The 13,532-nt window shown below is 39.6% G+C and overlaps 1 protein-coding gene across 2 annotated transcripts in view; it reads right to left on the bottom strand.

Annotated features, from left to right (window-relative positions):
• Window positions 1-263: 263 nt before the first annotated feature.
• The window catches only part of GNB1L (G protein subunit beta 1 like), a 321,108-nt gene continuing 307,839 nt past the window's right edge, over window positions 264-13,532 (bottom strand). For both annotated transcript variants that reach the window (XM_053701925.1, XM_053701926.1), the window contains 2 exons: window positions 1,712-1,927; window positions 264-694 (listed from right to left, as the gene is read on the bottom strand). In XM_053701925.1, the coding sequence (XP_053557900.1) occupies window positions 437-694; window positions 1,712-1,927 (474 nt within the window). In that variant the 3' untranslated portion in view covers window positions 264-436. The remainder of the gene's footprint in view (window positions 695-1,711; window positions 1,928-13,532) is intronic.

The following is a 13,532-nucleotide window of genomic DNA, read 5'->3' as shown; positions in this document are numbered from 1 at the left end:
CAAATGTCTAGTACATTTATTCGTGAATTTAATTGGAACTTAAAATATAAAGTATAATATTTTTTCTGCACCTGTTGTCTCTCTTTTTTGTGTTTGATATATATCACTTTCAAGGGTCTGAATCACTATCTCATATTTTGTTTTTCATATTATTATTATTGTGTTATCCCATTACATAACATGGGTATATTCCAAACATCTTCCACGGTTTATAAATAGTTAATTCCTGAATAAACATCACAAAATTTAGGTTAAGAAAAGAGTACCACAAAAGGAAAGAGCATTTATTTATAAAAAAAAAAAATACAAATATAATACAAAGTCTCTAAAACTGCTTCTTTTTTTTTTATGCAAAAGCATTTTAAATTGATGATTTAATCCATTTTAACAAAAAAAGCATAAATAAAAACACTTTATTTTATTTTTATTAAATGTGTTAATATATGGACCATAAACTTATACGTTGGTCTTTTGATCCAGCTGCAACCAGTCTGTCTGTAGGATTGGCATGGTCGGAAAAGGACACACAATGTACTGTTGCTGAGTGGTATTGCAGGACAGCTAATGGCTTCATTTTCTTCCATCCAAATATCCGAACACGATGGTCCCAGCCAGCTGTAGCCAAAATCTTTCTGTCTTGCCGCAGGACAACATCAGCAACTCCTGGATTAATGATTTCTTGTGTTGTGTAAGCCTCAAGAAAAAGAACAGAAATATTTAACTCCATGATGTATTATTTTCTGATATTGTTGCTTGACTTGGCAAGTATCTGAAAATAACGAACATCAAACTAAACTGACAGGTGGATCTTCTTTCAGAGAACTGTTAATTGTTTTTCTGCGGATTCCTCTTTTCATGTATTTTAATAAAAGCGGCATGTAACCATCAGAAACTTTCTTTTTTTGGCAGTTTTATCATAATTCAGCCACAAACTGAATTAATGTGCATGATTTCTGCAGAGGAAACTTACCCAACTTTATTCACTAAAACGTAAGAATAACGTGACACTGTGTTGATTTTCATGTTATGTCATTAGCTAAGGTACGTGGAATGTAACATTCCATCATCTGGTTTGCATTATTAATGGAAGAGTAGCAAATAACTAAAAGGGCTCACTGAGTATTTCCTCTACGTGGGAGTCGCATATATTTATTTTATTAATACTTGGTGACGATCATTCAGAAAAAAAAAAAAGATTAATGCTTATAACAAAAACACTAAAATGATCCAGAAGCCTATAAAAAAAGAAACAAAAATGTTGTATACATACAAAATGTTATGGGGAAAACCCCCATAAAAAGCATGCTTTATATGGAGACTATGAGGATAATTATTATTAACTCTGAGGGCATATATGATGATACCAATGTTCAGTTTTTCATAATAAAATAAATGAACCTTTTTCCTCTTCTTTATAACCAATGATGCAGAAAATTTCTAAGGGCCTCTACATTTTATACCATTAAGTCTGTAACCAAATTCTCCTTTGGGAGACTCCTTGAGCCACTGCTTCTAAGTGACAGGATGAGATTAAAAAACAAACAAACAGAAAGCAGTCACACAAGAAATTTCAAAGAGTTTAGCCTGGGCCCCTGAGATGTAACCGGCCAGTGATTAATTGGCTAAGGGCTACTAACTAAACAATTTTTCAGGCTGCACGACAGCTAGTGCAAAGCTGGATAGGTAGACCGGAAGGGATGGCACTCCATACCTTAAGGTTCTGCTGTTCGTCAAGGCTCCAGACACTAAGTATTTTCTCTGAGGATCCAGAGGCCCCTCTGGCTTTTTCGGAGTCAAAGTCAAGGCTCATAACAGGCTCCTTGTGGCAAACCAGTCTGCTCAGAAATTTGTGTTCCAAAACATTCCACAAGACCACTGAGCCATCCTCATAGCCAACAAGAAGCAAAGGGCTAGACCCTGATTCAGGCTGTTAAACAAAAGTACAGTGTTAAATAATATATTAGTACAGATAATAATTCTATAAATATGCAATGCTTACATCAAACAAAATAACAATTCAGTTGAATATCTGATATTTTAAATCAACTAATTGTTTCACAACTAAAACATTTTAGAATTGAATATAAAATTTGACAACATCTCAAAATTACTTGAATTCAGTATTCCGTAAATAAGACTAGAAACAAAAGGTTTAACTTAATGGCTGCAAACTACTGTAACCCAGTAGAGAAATGATTTGATTAATGATGTCACAGGTCAAAGGGCATAACATTCTGACCAGACACCTCATTTATTTTAGCCTCTGAAATAACTTAGAGAGGATGGAACTTCAGTGAGTTATGTGTCACTTTCTAGAGAAAAGGATTCATCATTGTACAGGAAAGAATTATAATAACCAGTTAAGCAAGAACTGGTCAATCCAGCATAAAACTACCAGCTTCAAAACACTGCTGCTACTCTGACTGCCTCAGACACCATAAATCCATGAATTTGCTTTATTATTTATTTACTTTGCTTGTAATTATGATTCTTACAACAATTTCATTTACATTTAAACCAATCAAGTTCTAGGATGTCCAAACTGAAATCCCTAACTTGATTATTAGTTAAAAAATAGAATTATTATTATTAATAATTATAATAACGTGTTTGTGTGCACACCTATAACTTGGAACCATATTATATATAACTCCTACGTTTATTTTTCTTTATGCTTGACAGTATTTCATGTAAATTGTTGATTTTTTTTCTTTTTTATAAAAAAGTTTAAAAGATAAAAAATAATAATAAACTAATTTAAAAAATGCTTTAGATTCTACAGAACATACATTATATTTTTTTTCTTTTCAAAATCTTTTAACTTTAGGTTTCACTGAAACTACAATTGTTCTGAAACAAATGAAAAACTGCAACAATTAGCTTTATATGCAACATCCTAAATAGATGGTTCTCTACAACAACAAAAAAAAGAAGGAATTTCCCATTGCTATCTCTGTGGAAGAAAATACGCACAAGCATGATGAGTGTTTAGAAACGAGGAACAGCTTTGACGAGGCGTGAGGTGCGGGCAGTAGCCACCTCTCTTTAAGCATGTCTGGGAGTTACTGATGCAGACGCTCAGTATTAAAGGCACACTGAAGTCAATCTTTTTGTTTTTGCAATTTATGTAGTTTAATTTTACTTTAATGATGTTCCATATCCTGAATAAAACAACTGATTTTACATTTGAGGAGCTGCGTCCCTGTCCATCAGCAGCGCTTTTCTGTTGTCTTTGTCAGGCAGTGATGAATTATTTCCTAGATACCAGTTGTGCACAAACATGAATTTCCTGTTTGTGTCAGTGTAAACAACATTAACATGACCTTTGTCTGCATAAAATAAAATGTTAACATCTTTAATTTCTGTCTGTTCATATGTATAGTAGTGTCTTTTATGTAATGTTCCTTTAAGAAAGCATGTACAATATCTCAGGGAACAGGAAATTCAAAAATAAAAATAAATTCCAAAAGTCCTCATCAGCAAAGGGACAAAAATATATAAAAACTATTTTAGGAAAAATAATAGTAACAGGAATAAAGAACATTTGTGAAAAAATATATAACAACACAACAAAGTCGTCCAGCAATTATTCTGAAAATAAGATTCATTATAAGCCCACATACTGGGAAGAAAATAAATCAAACAAACCTCATGAAAACAACAAAGTGTTTGCACCTAGATTACAAGTTGTGCGCTACACCGGGTGCGTAAATAATGCAGCAAAATTAGCGGTATTGCACTTTCCATAGCGCTGCCATTACAAGTTACTGAAAAAACACCTTGTGCTGTGCGTTAAGCTCCATACTGCACAAAAGCCAAGGGTTGAGTTTACGTGCTCGTGCACGCTTTCCCCTATAGACATCAATGGGGAGAAAGTGTTAGAAAAAAACTAACACCTGCGATCGCGGAATGGAGATCGCCGTAACACAACCATATTGATGTCTATGGAGAAAAAGTTATGTAAAAATCTAACACCCTAACATAAACCCCTTGTCTAAATACCCTTAATCTGCCACCCCAACATCGCTGACACTAAATAAAGTCATTAACCCCTAATCCGCTGCGCCACAACACTAAATAAACATATAAACCCCTAAACCATCGCCCACGCGCCATCACCAACACTAAAATAAAGTATTAACCCCTAAACCTCCAGCCCCCCACATCACAACTAATAAACTAAAGCTATTAACCCCTAAACTGCCGCCCCCCCCCCCACATCGCAAAACACTAAATTAAACTATTAACCCCTAAACCTAACACCCCCCTAACTTTAAATTAAAAGTTACAATATAACTATCTTAAAATTAAAAAAAAAAACTTACCTGTGAAATAAAAAAAAACTAAGATTAAACTATAAATTAATCTAACATTACTAATCTAATAGAATAAAATAAACTACCAATTAAAATCCTAAATTACATGATTAAAAAAACCTAACACTACGAAAAAATTAAAAACCTAAATTACAAATTTAAATAAACCTAATACTACGAAAAAAATAAAAAATCTAACATTACAAAAAATAATAAACACTAAAAATATGAAAAATAATAAACTCTAAGATTACAAAAAATAATAAACGAAATTATCAAAAATAAAAACAATTACACCTAATCTAATCTAAGCCCTATAAAATTATAAAGCCCCCCCCAAATAAAAACACCCCCTAACATAACAATAAACTACCAATAGCCCTTAAAAGTGCCTTTTGTAGGGCATTGCCCTAAGTTAAACAGCTCTTTTACCTACAAAAAATTACAAAGTCCCCCCAACAGTAAAACCCCCCCACACAACCAACAACCCAAAATAAAAAACCTAAATTTTAAAAAATCCTAAGCAACTCTAAAGGGGCATTTGTATAGGCAAATCAGCCAATAGGATTTTAGTAGCTCTCATCCTATTGGCTGATTTGAAAATGTCAGCCGATAGGAATGCAAGGTACCCCATTTTTAAATGGGTACCTTGTATTCAAGCTTCAGTGTACGGTGGTGATCGTATGAAGAGGACGCTCCGCACTGGATGTCATCGCCGGGCCTGGACAGCTCCGCGCCTCCACAGCTCTGTGCCACCGGGATGAAAATAGAAGATGGTCCTGTGATGGAGAAAGATGTCGTCGCCTGGATGAAGACTTCTTGCCACCTGGATGAGGATGGATGACTGGACTTCAGGAACCGTGAGTAGATATTCTGGGGTTAATTTAATTTAATTTTATTAGATTAGGGCTTTGGGCAGTAAAAGAGCTGAATGCCCTGGGTATCTTAGGATTTTTTTAGACTTAGTTTTTTTTTATTTTGGGGGGTTGGTTGGGTGAGGGGGGTTTACTGTTGGGGGGACTTAGTAATTTTTGTAGGTAAAAGAGCTGTTTATCTTAGGGCAACGCCCTACAAAAGGCCCTTTTAAGGGCTATTGGTAGTTTATTGTTAGGTTAGCGGGTGTTTTTATTTGGGGGGCTTTTTATTTTTATAGGGCTATTAGATTAGGTGTAATTGTTTTTGATAATTTCGTTTATTATTTTTTTGTAATCTTAGAGTTTTTTATTTTTCGTATTTTTAGTGTTTATTATTTTTTGTAATCTTAGATTTTTAATTTTTTTTCCGTAGGATTAGTCTTTAAATTTGTAATTTTTTTGTTTTTCGTAGTGTTAGATTTTTTTAATCATGTAATTTTGTTATGTCGGGTTGCCGGTGGTTTAGGGGTTAATAGGTTTAGTTTATTAGTTACAATGTTGGGGGCTGGCAGTTTAGGGGTTACAAGATTTATTTCGTGTTGGCGATGTGGGGGGCCGGTGGTTTAGGGGTTAATAGGTTTATGTGATGTTGGCGATGTGGGGGCCAGTGGTTTAGGGGTTAATAGGTTTATAAGGTGTTGGCGATGTGGGGGCCAGTGGTTTAGGAGTTAATAGGTTTATATAGTGTTGGCGATGTGGGTGGCCGGCAGATTAGGGGTTAATAGGTAGTTTATGAGTTTTAGTGTACTTTCTAACATTCTAGTTATGAGTTTTGTGAAACATTTTTGTTTCGCAAAATCCATAATTACTGGTCTCAGATTGCAGAATGGCTCACGGCGTTATAGGCTGTAACGCAAGCATTTTAGCCGGACCGCACAACCTGTAATACGGCGCTATGGAAAATCCCGCACCCAAACGTCATTTTTTGAGTGTGGAATGGAGGGTTATGTTAAGGCTAAAATGCTTGCGGTATAGCTGTACTGCGGTGACTTGTAATATGCGTTACCGACCATTCCACGCGCAATGGCCAATTTTTCAGCGGTATAGTCGTACCGCACCATAACTCAAAACTTGTATTTTAGCCGATAGTTTCTAGGCGATATTGATTTAAAGAATGAGTTTGAAGAGACATGAACAGTTTTTTTGCATTGTAACTTTGAGACATTTGAATATGAAAGAGCTTGCCTGCCTTGAACAAAATATATAACTTTGTTGGGTATGCCATAGCTTTCATTGTTATTCTATTTCAGAACATTAAAGATATCCACACCTTGAAAAGCATGGCAAAATGTGCATCCAATTATGTGCATACAGGGAGTGCAGAATTATTAGGCAAGTTGTATTTTTGAGGATTAATTTTATTATTGAACAACAACCATGTTCTCAATGAACCCAAAAAACTCATTAATATCAAAGCTGAATATTTTTGGAAGTAGTTTTTAGTTTGTTTTTAGTTTTAGCTATTTTAGGGGGATATCTGTGTGTGCAGGTGACTATTACTGTGCATAATTATTAGGCAACTTAACAAAAAACAAATATATACCCATTTGAATTATTTATTTTTACCAGTGAAACCAATATAACATCTCAACATTCACAAATATACAATTCTGACATTCAAAAACAAAACAAAAACAAATCAGTGACCAATATAGCCACCTTTCTTTGCAAGGACACTCAAAAGCCTGCCATCCATGGATTCTGTCAGTGTTTTGATCTGTTCACCATCAACATTGCGTGCAGCAGCAACCACAGCCTCCCAGACACTGTTCAGAGAGGTGTACTGTTTTCCCTCCTTGTAAATCTCACATTTGATGATGGACCACAGGTTCTCAATGGGGTTCAGATCAGGTGAACAAGGAGGCCATGTCATTCGATTTTCTTCTTTTATACCCTTTCTTGCCAGCCACGCTGTGGAGTACTTGGACGCGTGTGATGGAGCATTGTCCTGCATGAAAATCATGTTTTTCTTGAAGGATGCAGACTTCTTCCTGTACCACTGCTTGAAGAAGGTGTCTTCCAGAAACTGGCAGTAGGACTGGGAGTTGAGCTTGACTCCATCCTCAACCCGAAAAGGCCCCACAAGCTCATCTTTGATGATACCAGCCCAAACCAGTACTCTACCTCCACCTTGCTGGCATCTGAGTCGGACTGGAGCTCTCTGCCCTTTACCAATCCAGCCACGGGCCCATCCATCTGGCCCATCAAGACTCACTCTCATTTCATCAGTCCATAAAACCTTAGAAAAATCAGTCTTGAGATATTTCTTGGCCCAGTCTTGACATTTCAGCTTGTGTGTCTTGTTCAGTGGTGGTCGTCTTTCAGCCTTTCTTACCTTGGCCATGTCTCTGAGTATTGCACACCTTGTGCTTTTGGGCACTCCAGTGATGTTGCAGCTCTGAAATATGGCCAAACTGGTGGCAAGTGGCATCTTGGCAGCTGCACGCTTGACTTTTCTCAGTTCATGGGCAGTTATTTTGCGCCTTGGTTTTTCCACACGCTTCTTGCGACCCTGTTGACTATTTTGAATGAAACGCTTGATTGTTCGATGATCACGCTTCAGAAGCTTTGCAATTTTAAGAGTGCTGCATCCCTCTGCAAGATATCTCACTATTTTTGACTTTTCTGAGCCTGTCAAGTCCTTCTTTTGACCCATTTTGCCAAAGGAAAGGAAGTTGCCTAATAATTATGCACACCTGATATAGGGTGTTGATGTCATTAGACCACACCCCTTCTCATTACAGAGATGCACATCACCTAATACGCTTAATTGGTAGTAGGCTTTCGAGCCTATACAGCTTGGAGTAAGACAACATGCATAAAGAGGATGATGTGGTCAAAATACTCATTTGCCTAATAATTCTGCACTCCCTGTAATTCTAAAGTGAAATCTGAGAGCCATATTATAAAAACTGGCTGGCATGGAGTCAACCATCCTCAAAGGGTGGTAGAGCACTCAATTAAAAAAACAACCAAACATGAAAGCCCTACTCAGTGACAAGATGATCTAAAACTTGCCGCCATGGAGAGAAATCACACAAAACCTTTTGTTTTTTTTTAAAGATTTTATATTGCAATACAGGAGTCTCCCTTCACATACTGAAGCCTGCATACATCTTTAAATGTAAATTTTATTTATAAAATTATTTGAGGGACCTCGAAATACTGACAAGACTTCTTAGATCATATGGCGATGAGCGAGTAGAGAGCTTTAGATAATCAGGCCCGTAGAAAGTAGTGAAGCTCTCTGGAATGTAAAATCTCACAGGGAAGAGCAAATGTACCAGGAGAATTGATAACATTTACACAAACACAAATTAAACTGTGGTGTTTTCAGTGCACTTTAACATATTTGTTTCATATACTATATATCTTTTTCTATCAATGTAGCAAAGGCATTGCCTATATTGAGGCATAAACACCAGCATTTGGAGAGACAAAACAGTGAGACCTTCAGATATAAGAGTCATATAAGAAAAACTTCAGAAATACACAGGGAACACCCCACCCAAATCAGCACTCACCAAGGCTGCGAGAAAAAACTAAATTTATGCTTACCTGATAAATTTCTTTCTTTCTTGACACGGTGAGTCCACGGATCATCATCAATTACTGTTGGGGAATATCACTCCTGGCCAGCAGGAGGAGGCAAAGAGCACCACAGCAAAGCTGATAAATATCACTTCCTACCCACAATCCCCCAGTAATTCGAACAAAGGAAAGGAGAAAAAGGAAGTAACACAAGGTCCAGAGGTGCTTGTGGTTTATATAAAAAAAAAACCTGTCTGAAAAATACAGGGCGGACCGTGGACTCACTGTGTCAAGAAAGAAATACATTTATCAGGTAAGCATACATTTTGGTTTTTTTCTAATGACACGGTGAGTCCATGGATCATCATCAATTACTGTTGGGAATCAATACCCAAGCTAGAGGACACAGATGATAAGGGAGACAAGACAGGTAACCTAAACAGAAGGCACCACTCCTTGCAAAACCTTTCTCCCAAAAGAAACCTCAACTGAGGCAAAAGTATCAAATTTATAGAATTTAGAAAAAGTATGCAAAGTTGAACAAGTAGCAGCCTTGCAAATCTGTTCCCCAGAAGCCTCATTTTTGAAGGCCCAGGAAGAAGAAACAGCCCTTGTGGAATGAACTGTGATACTCTCTGGAGGTTGCTGTCCAGCAGTCTCATAGGTCAAACAAATAATACTCTTCAGCCAAAAGGAAAGAGAAGTATCCATAGCTTTCTGACCCTTACGTTTCCCAGAGAAACAAACAAACAAAGCAGAAGACTGAAGAAAGTCCTTAGTCGCTTGTAGATAGAATTTCAGCGCACGCACAACATCCAGATTGTGCAACAAACGCTCCATATGGGAAAAAGGGTTAGGACACAAAGAAGGAACAGCAATTTCCTGATTAATATTCCTGACCGAAACCACCTTAGGCAGGAAACCAAACTTAGTATGCAGAACCACCTTATCAGAAAGAAAGATAAGATAAGGGGATCACACTGCAGCGCAGAGAGTTCCGAAACTCTCTGAGCTGAAGAAATAGCAACAAGATAACAACTTAATATCTAATTAATATAATCAAGAATAGGCTCAAACGGAGCCGCTGAAAACCTTAAGAACAAGGTTAAGACTCCAAGGAGGAGTAACAGGTTTAAACACAGGCCTGATTCTGACCAAGGCCTGACAAAAGGATTGCACGTCTGGCACATCTGCCAGCTGCTTATGCAACAAAATAGACAATGCATACATTTGACCTTTCAGAGTACTCGCTGACAAACCCTTCTCCAGGCCCTCCTGGAGACAGGACAAAATCCTAGTAATCCTGACTCTACTCCAAGAGTAGCCTCTGGATTCACAGCAATACAGATATTTACACCACATTTTATGGTAAATCTTTCTTGTCACCGGCTTACAAGTCTGGATCAAAGTCTCAATGACCGACTCTGAGAACCCACGCTTAGATAAAATTAAGTGTACAATCTCCAAGCAGTTAGCTTCAGAGAAATGAGATTTTGATGAAGGAAGGGACCCTGAAGTAGAAGGTCTTTCCTCAGAGGTAATCTCCAAGGAGGAAGAGATGACATTTCCACTAGGTCTGCATATCAGATCCTGCAAGGCCACACTGGAGCTATGAGAATCACCGACGCCCTCTCCTGCTTGATCCAAGCAATGACTAGTGGAAGGAGAGCGAAGGGGGGAAACAGGTATGCTAGACTGAAATTCCAAGGGACTACCAGAGCATTTATCAGGACGGCCTGTGGATCCCTTGACCTCGAACAGTACCTAGGGAGCTTGGCATTCTGTCAAGATGCCATGAGATCCAGCTCCGGCTGCCCCCATTTGAGAATCAAGCTGGAAAACACTTCTGGATGGAGTTCCCACTCCCTGGGATGAGAAGTCTGTCGGCTTCCCAATTGTCCACTCCTGAGATGTTGATCGAAGATAGAAAGCAGATGTGGGTCTCCACCCACTGAATAATTCGGGCCATCTCTGTCATGGCCAAGGAACTCCGAGTTCCACCCTGGTGGATGATGTACGCCACCGATGTTATGTTGTCCGACTGGAACCTGATAAACTGGGCTAAAGCTGAGGCGAGGCCAGGCCAGTAGAGCATTGAAGATCGCTCTAAGCTCTAGGATGTTTATGGGGAGATCTGACTCCTCCCGAGTCCATAGACCCTGAGCCTTCAGCGAGCCCCAGACTGCTCCCCAACCCTGCAGGCTGGAATCCGTGGTCACAATCAACCATGATGGTCTGCGGAAGCAAGCTCCCTGGGAGAGGTGATCCTGAGACAACCACAACGGAAGAGAGTCTTTTGACGCCTGATCCAGATCTATTTGTGGAGACAGATCCGCAAGTCCCAGTTCCATAGTCTTAGCATGCATAGCTGCAGAGCCCCGAGATGGAACCAACCAAACGGGATGATGTCCATGGAAGCTACCATCAGATCAATTACCTCCATAAACTGAGACACTGACGGCCGCGGAGAGGACTGAAGGGCAAGACAAAAGTAAAACATTTTTGACTTTCGGGCCTCTGTCAAATATCTTCAATGAAAAGGAATCTATTATGGTCCCCAAGAACACTACCCTTGTAGCTGGAATCAGATAACTTTTTCTGAGATTCACCTTCCATCCATGGGAGCGAAGAAAAGACAACAAGATCTCCGTATGAGAGTTTGCTTGTTGAAAAGTCGGTGCCTGAAGCAGAATGTCGTCCAGATAGGGTGCCACTGCAAGAGACCGGATCACTGCCAACAGAGCTCCCAGGACCTTTGAGAAAATTCTGGGAGCTGTGGCCAGGTCGAATGGAAGGAGCACAAACTGAAAGTGCTTGTTTAGAAAAGCAAATCTCAGAAACTTGTGATGATCCTTGTGGATGGGAACATGAAGGTACGCATCCTTCAGGTCTATGGTCGTCATGAACTGACTCTTGGAACGTATAGAACGGATGGAACGTATAGCTTCCATCTTAAAGGACGATACTCTGAGAAACTTTTTTAGACATTTCAGATCTAAAATTGGCCTAAAGGTCTCTTCTTTTTTGGGAACCACAAACAGATTGGAGTAGAATCCCTGTTCCTGTTGTGGAAATGGAACTATTACTCCCAGGGTGGACAGATCCTGGACACAATGTAAGAACGCCTCTCTTTTTATCTGGTCTACAGATAATCTTGAGAGTAGAAACCTGCCTCTGGGAGGAAAAGTCTTAAAATCTAGTTTGTATCCCTAGGGTACAATGTCCACTGCCCAGGGATCTGGAACATCCCAAAACCAGGCTTCAGCAAATTGAGAAAGTCTGCCCCCTACAGGATCCACTCCTGGATCTGGCACGGGCCCTTCATACTGACTTTGAATCATATGCAGGTTTCTTAGATTGCTTCCCCTTGTTCCAAAACTGATTGGGCTTCCAGGAAGGCTTGCACTGTTCCTGCTTGGAAGAGTGGGGGGGAGGCTTAGCTCTAAAGTTTCGAAAGGAATGAAAATTACTCTGACGCCCTTTCTGTTTATTTCTCTTATCCTGTCGGAAGAAAAGTTATTTTCCTCCTGTAATATATGCAATAACTTCAGCCAAGCCCGGACCAAACAAGGTTTTACCCTTGTAGGGAATCACAAAAAGATTGGACTTAGATGAAACATCTGCAGAGGCTTGACAATGGCAAACTACAACGGCAAACTATCGGAGTCTTCCAAGGTAGCCAAAACCTCCTTAAAAATACACGAGGTATGGGGCGGAGCCAAGCCGTGCTGGGACATGGTTGTCTTTCTGTAAAGCTCCGTAGATGTTGTCGCTCATCTAGCATGTGGTGATTAGGTGGAGACCCTGATTTCTATTGTACCACATTCCTAACAATACCAAGGAGGCCCGGAACAACATTGGGTAATTTTTTCCCCTTTTTTTTGCATGAGGAGAGCCTGATTGGAGCGTGCTCTTACACATAAAGAAGGTCCGGTCGCCATCTTGGATTGGGCCTCACAGACCGCACAGCATTCTGAGCAGCTCCCTCCACATATACCCCGGCAAATACCCGCCACATCAGGACCGTTCCTAACATCCAGCCAGGAGCCTAACAGTCAAGACCTACCGGATTGGGAGGGGCGAGTTCGGGTAGCTGTGGGCGTTTGCAGCCGTCCCGGTCGCGTTGCTTCTGCTCAGCTCAGAAGGCCTGGGGGATTGCGAGGCTTGACTGACAAGGCGGAGACTCCCGCTCAGGTGAGAGGACATTAGCCACAGCTCTATGTACAAACGATACGGCTCACAAGTATATGGTTATGCCCTTTAATGACATAGTCACAGTAACAGGACTGAGAGCAGCCGCTTCTCACCCCTCCCACACCGCATATCAGGGACAATAAAATAAAGGCCCCAAGACACATACAAGGTCTGAATTGGTAACTCCCAGATTAAGGGAGCATCTGACTTATTAACCGAAAATCCTAAATAAAACAAATAAAAGCAAATGGTGGCCGGAGGGGCTGCCCTACACTCGGTATTTGCTGTGCTTTATATCTGAAACGGCAGTACTTCCTGTATGGTGGGTGCCTTTGAGCCCCTACTATTAATAAAAAGATACATTGCTTCAGGTAGGGTTATTTACTATAAAAAGGTTGTATCTTTCACTGACCAGAGTGGGACTTTTATAGATACTCCTCACATCTATAAGTGACATCAGATCACATCAAATCACCTCCACATATACGGTTGAAAGGAGAGGAAGGAGGAGGGAAGGATCACAGAGGGTCTTGTTCTCCCCTCACTGAGGGCAAACATCATGTCACAACGTAAAGGG

Source organism: Bombina bombina, chromosome 2 (genome assembly GCF_027579735.1).
Source record: "Bombina bombina isolate aBomBom1 chromosome 2, aBomBom1.pri, whole genome shotgun sequence".
Lineage (NCBI taxonomy): Eukaryota > Metazoa > Chordata > Amphibia > Anura > Bombinatoridae > Bombina > Bombina bombina.
Note: the sequence above shows the minus strand (reverse complement) of the source record. Positions and strands in the feature narration are given on the sequence as shown.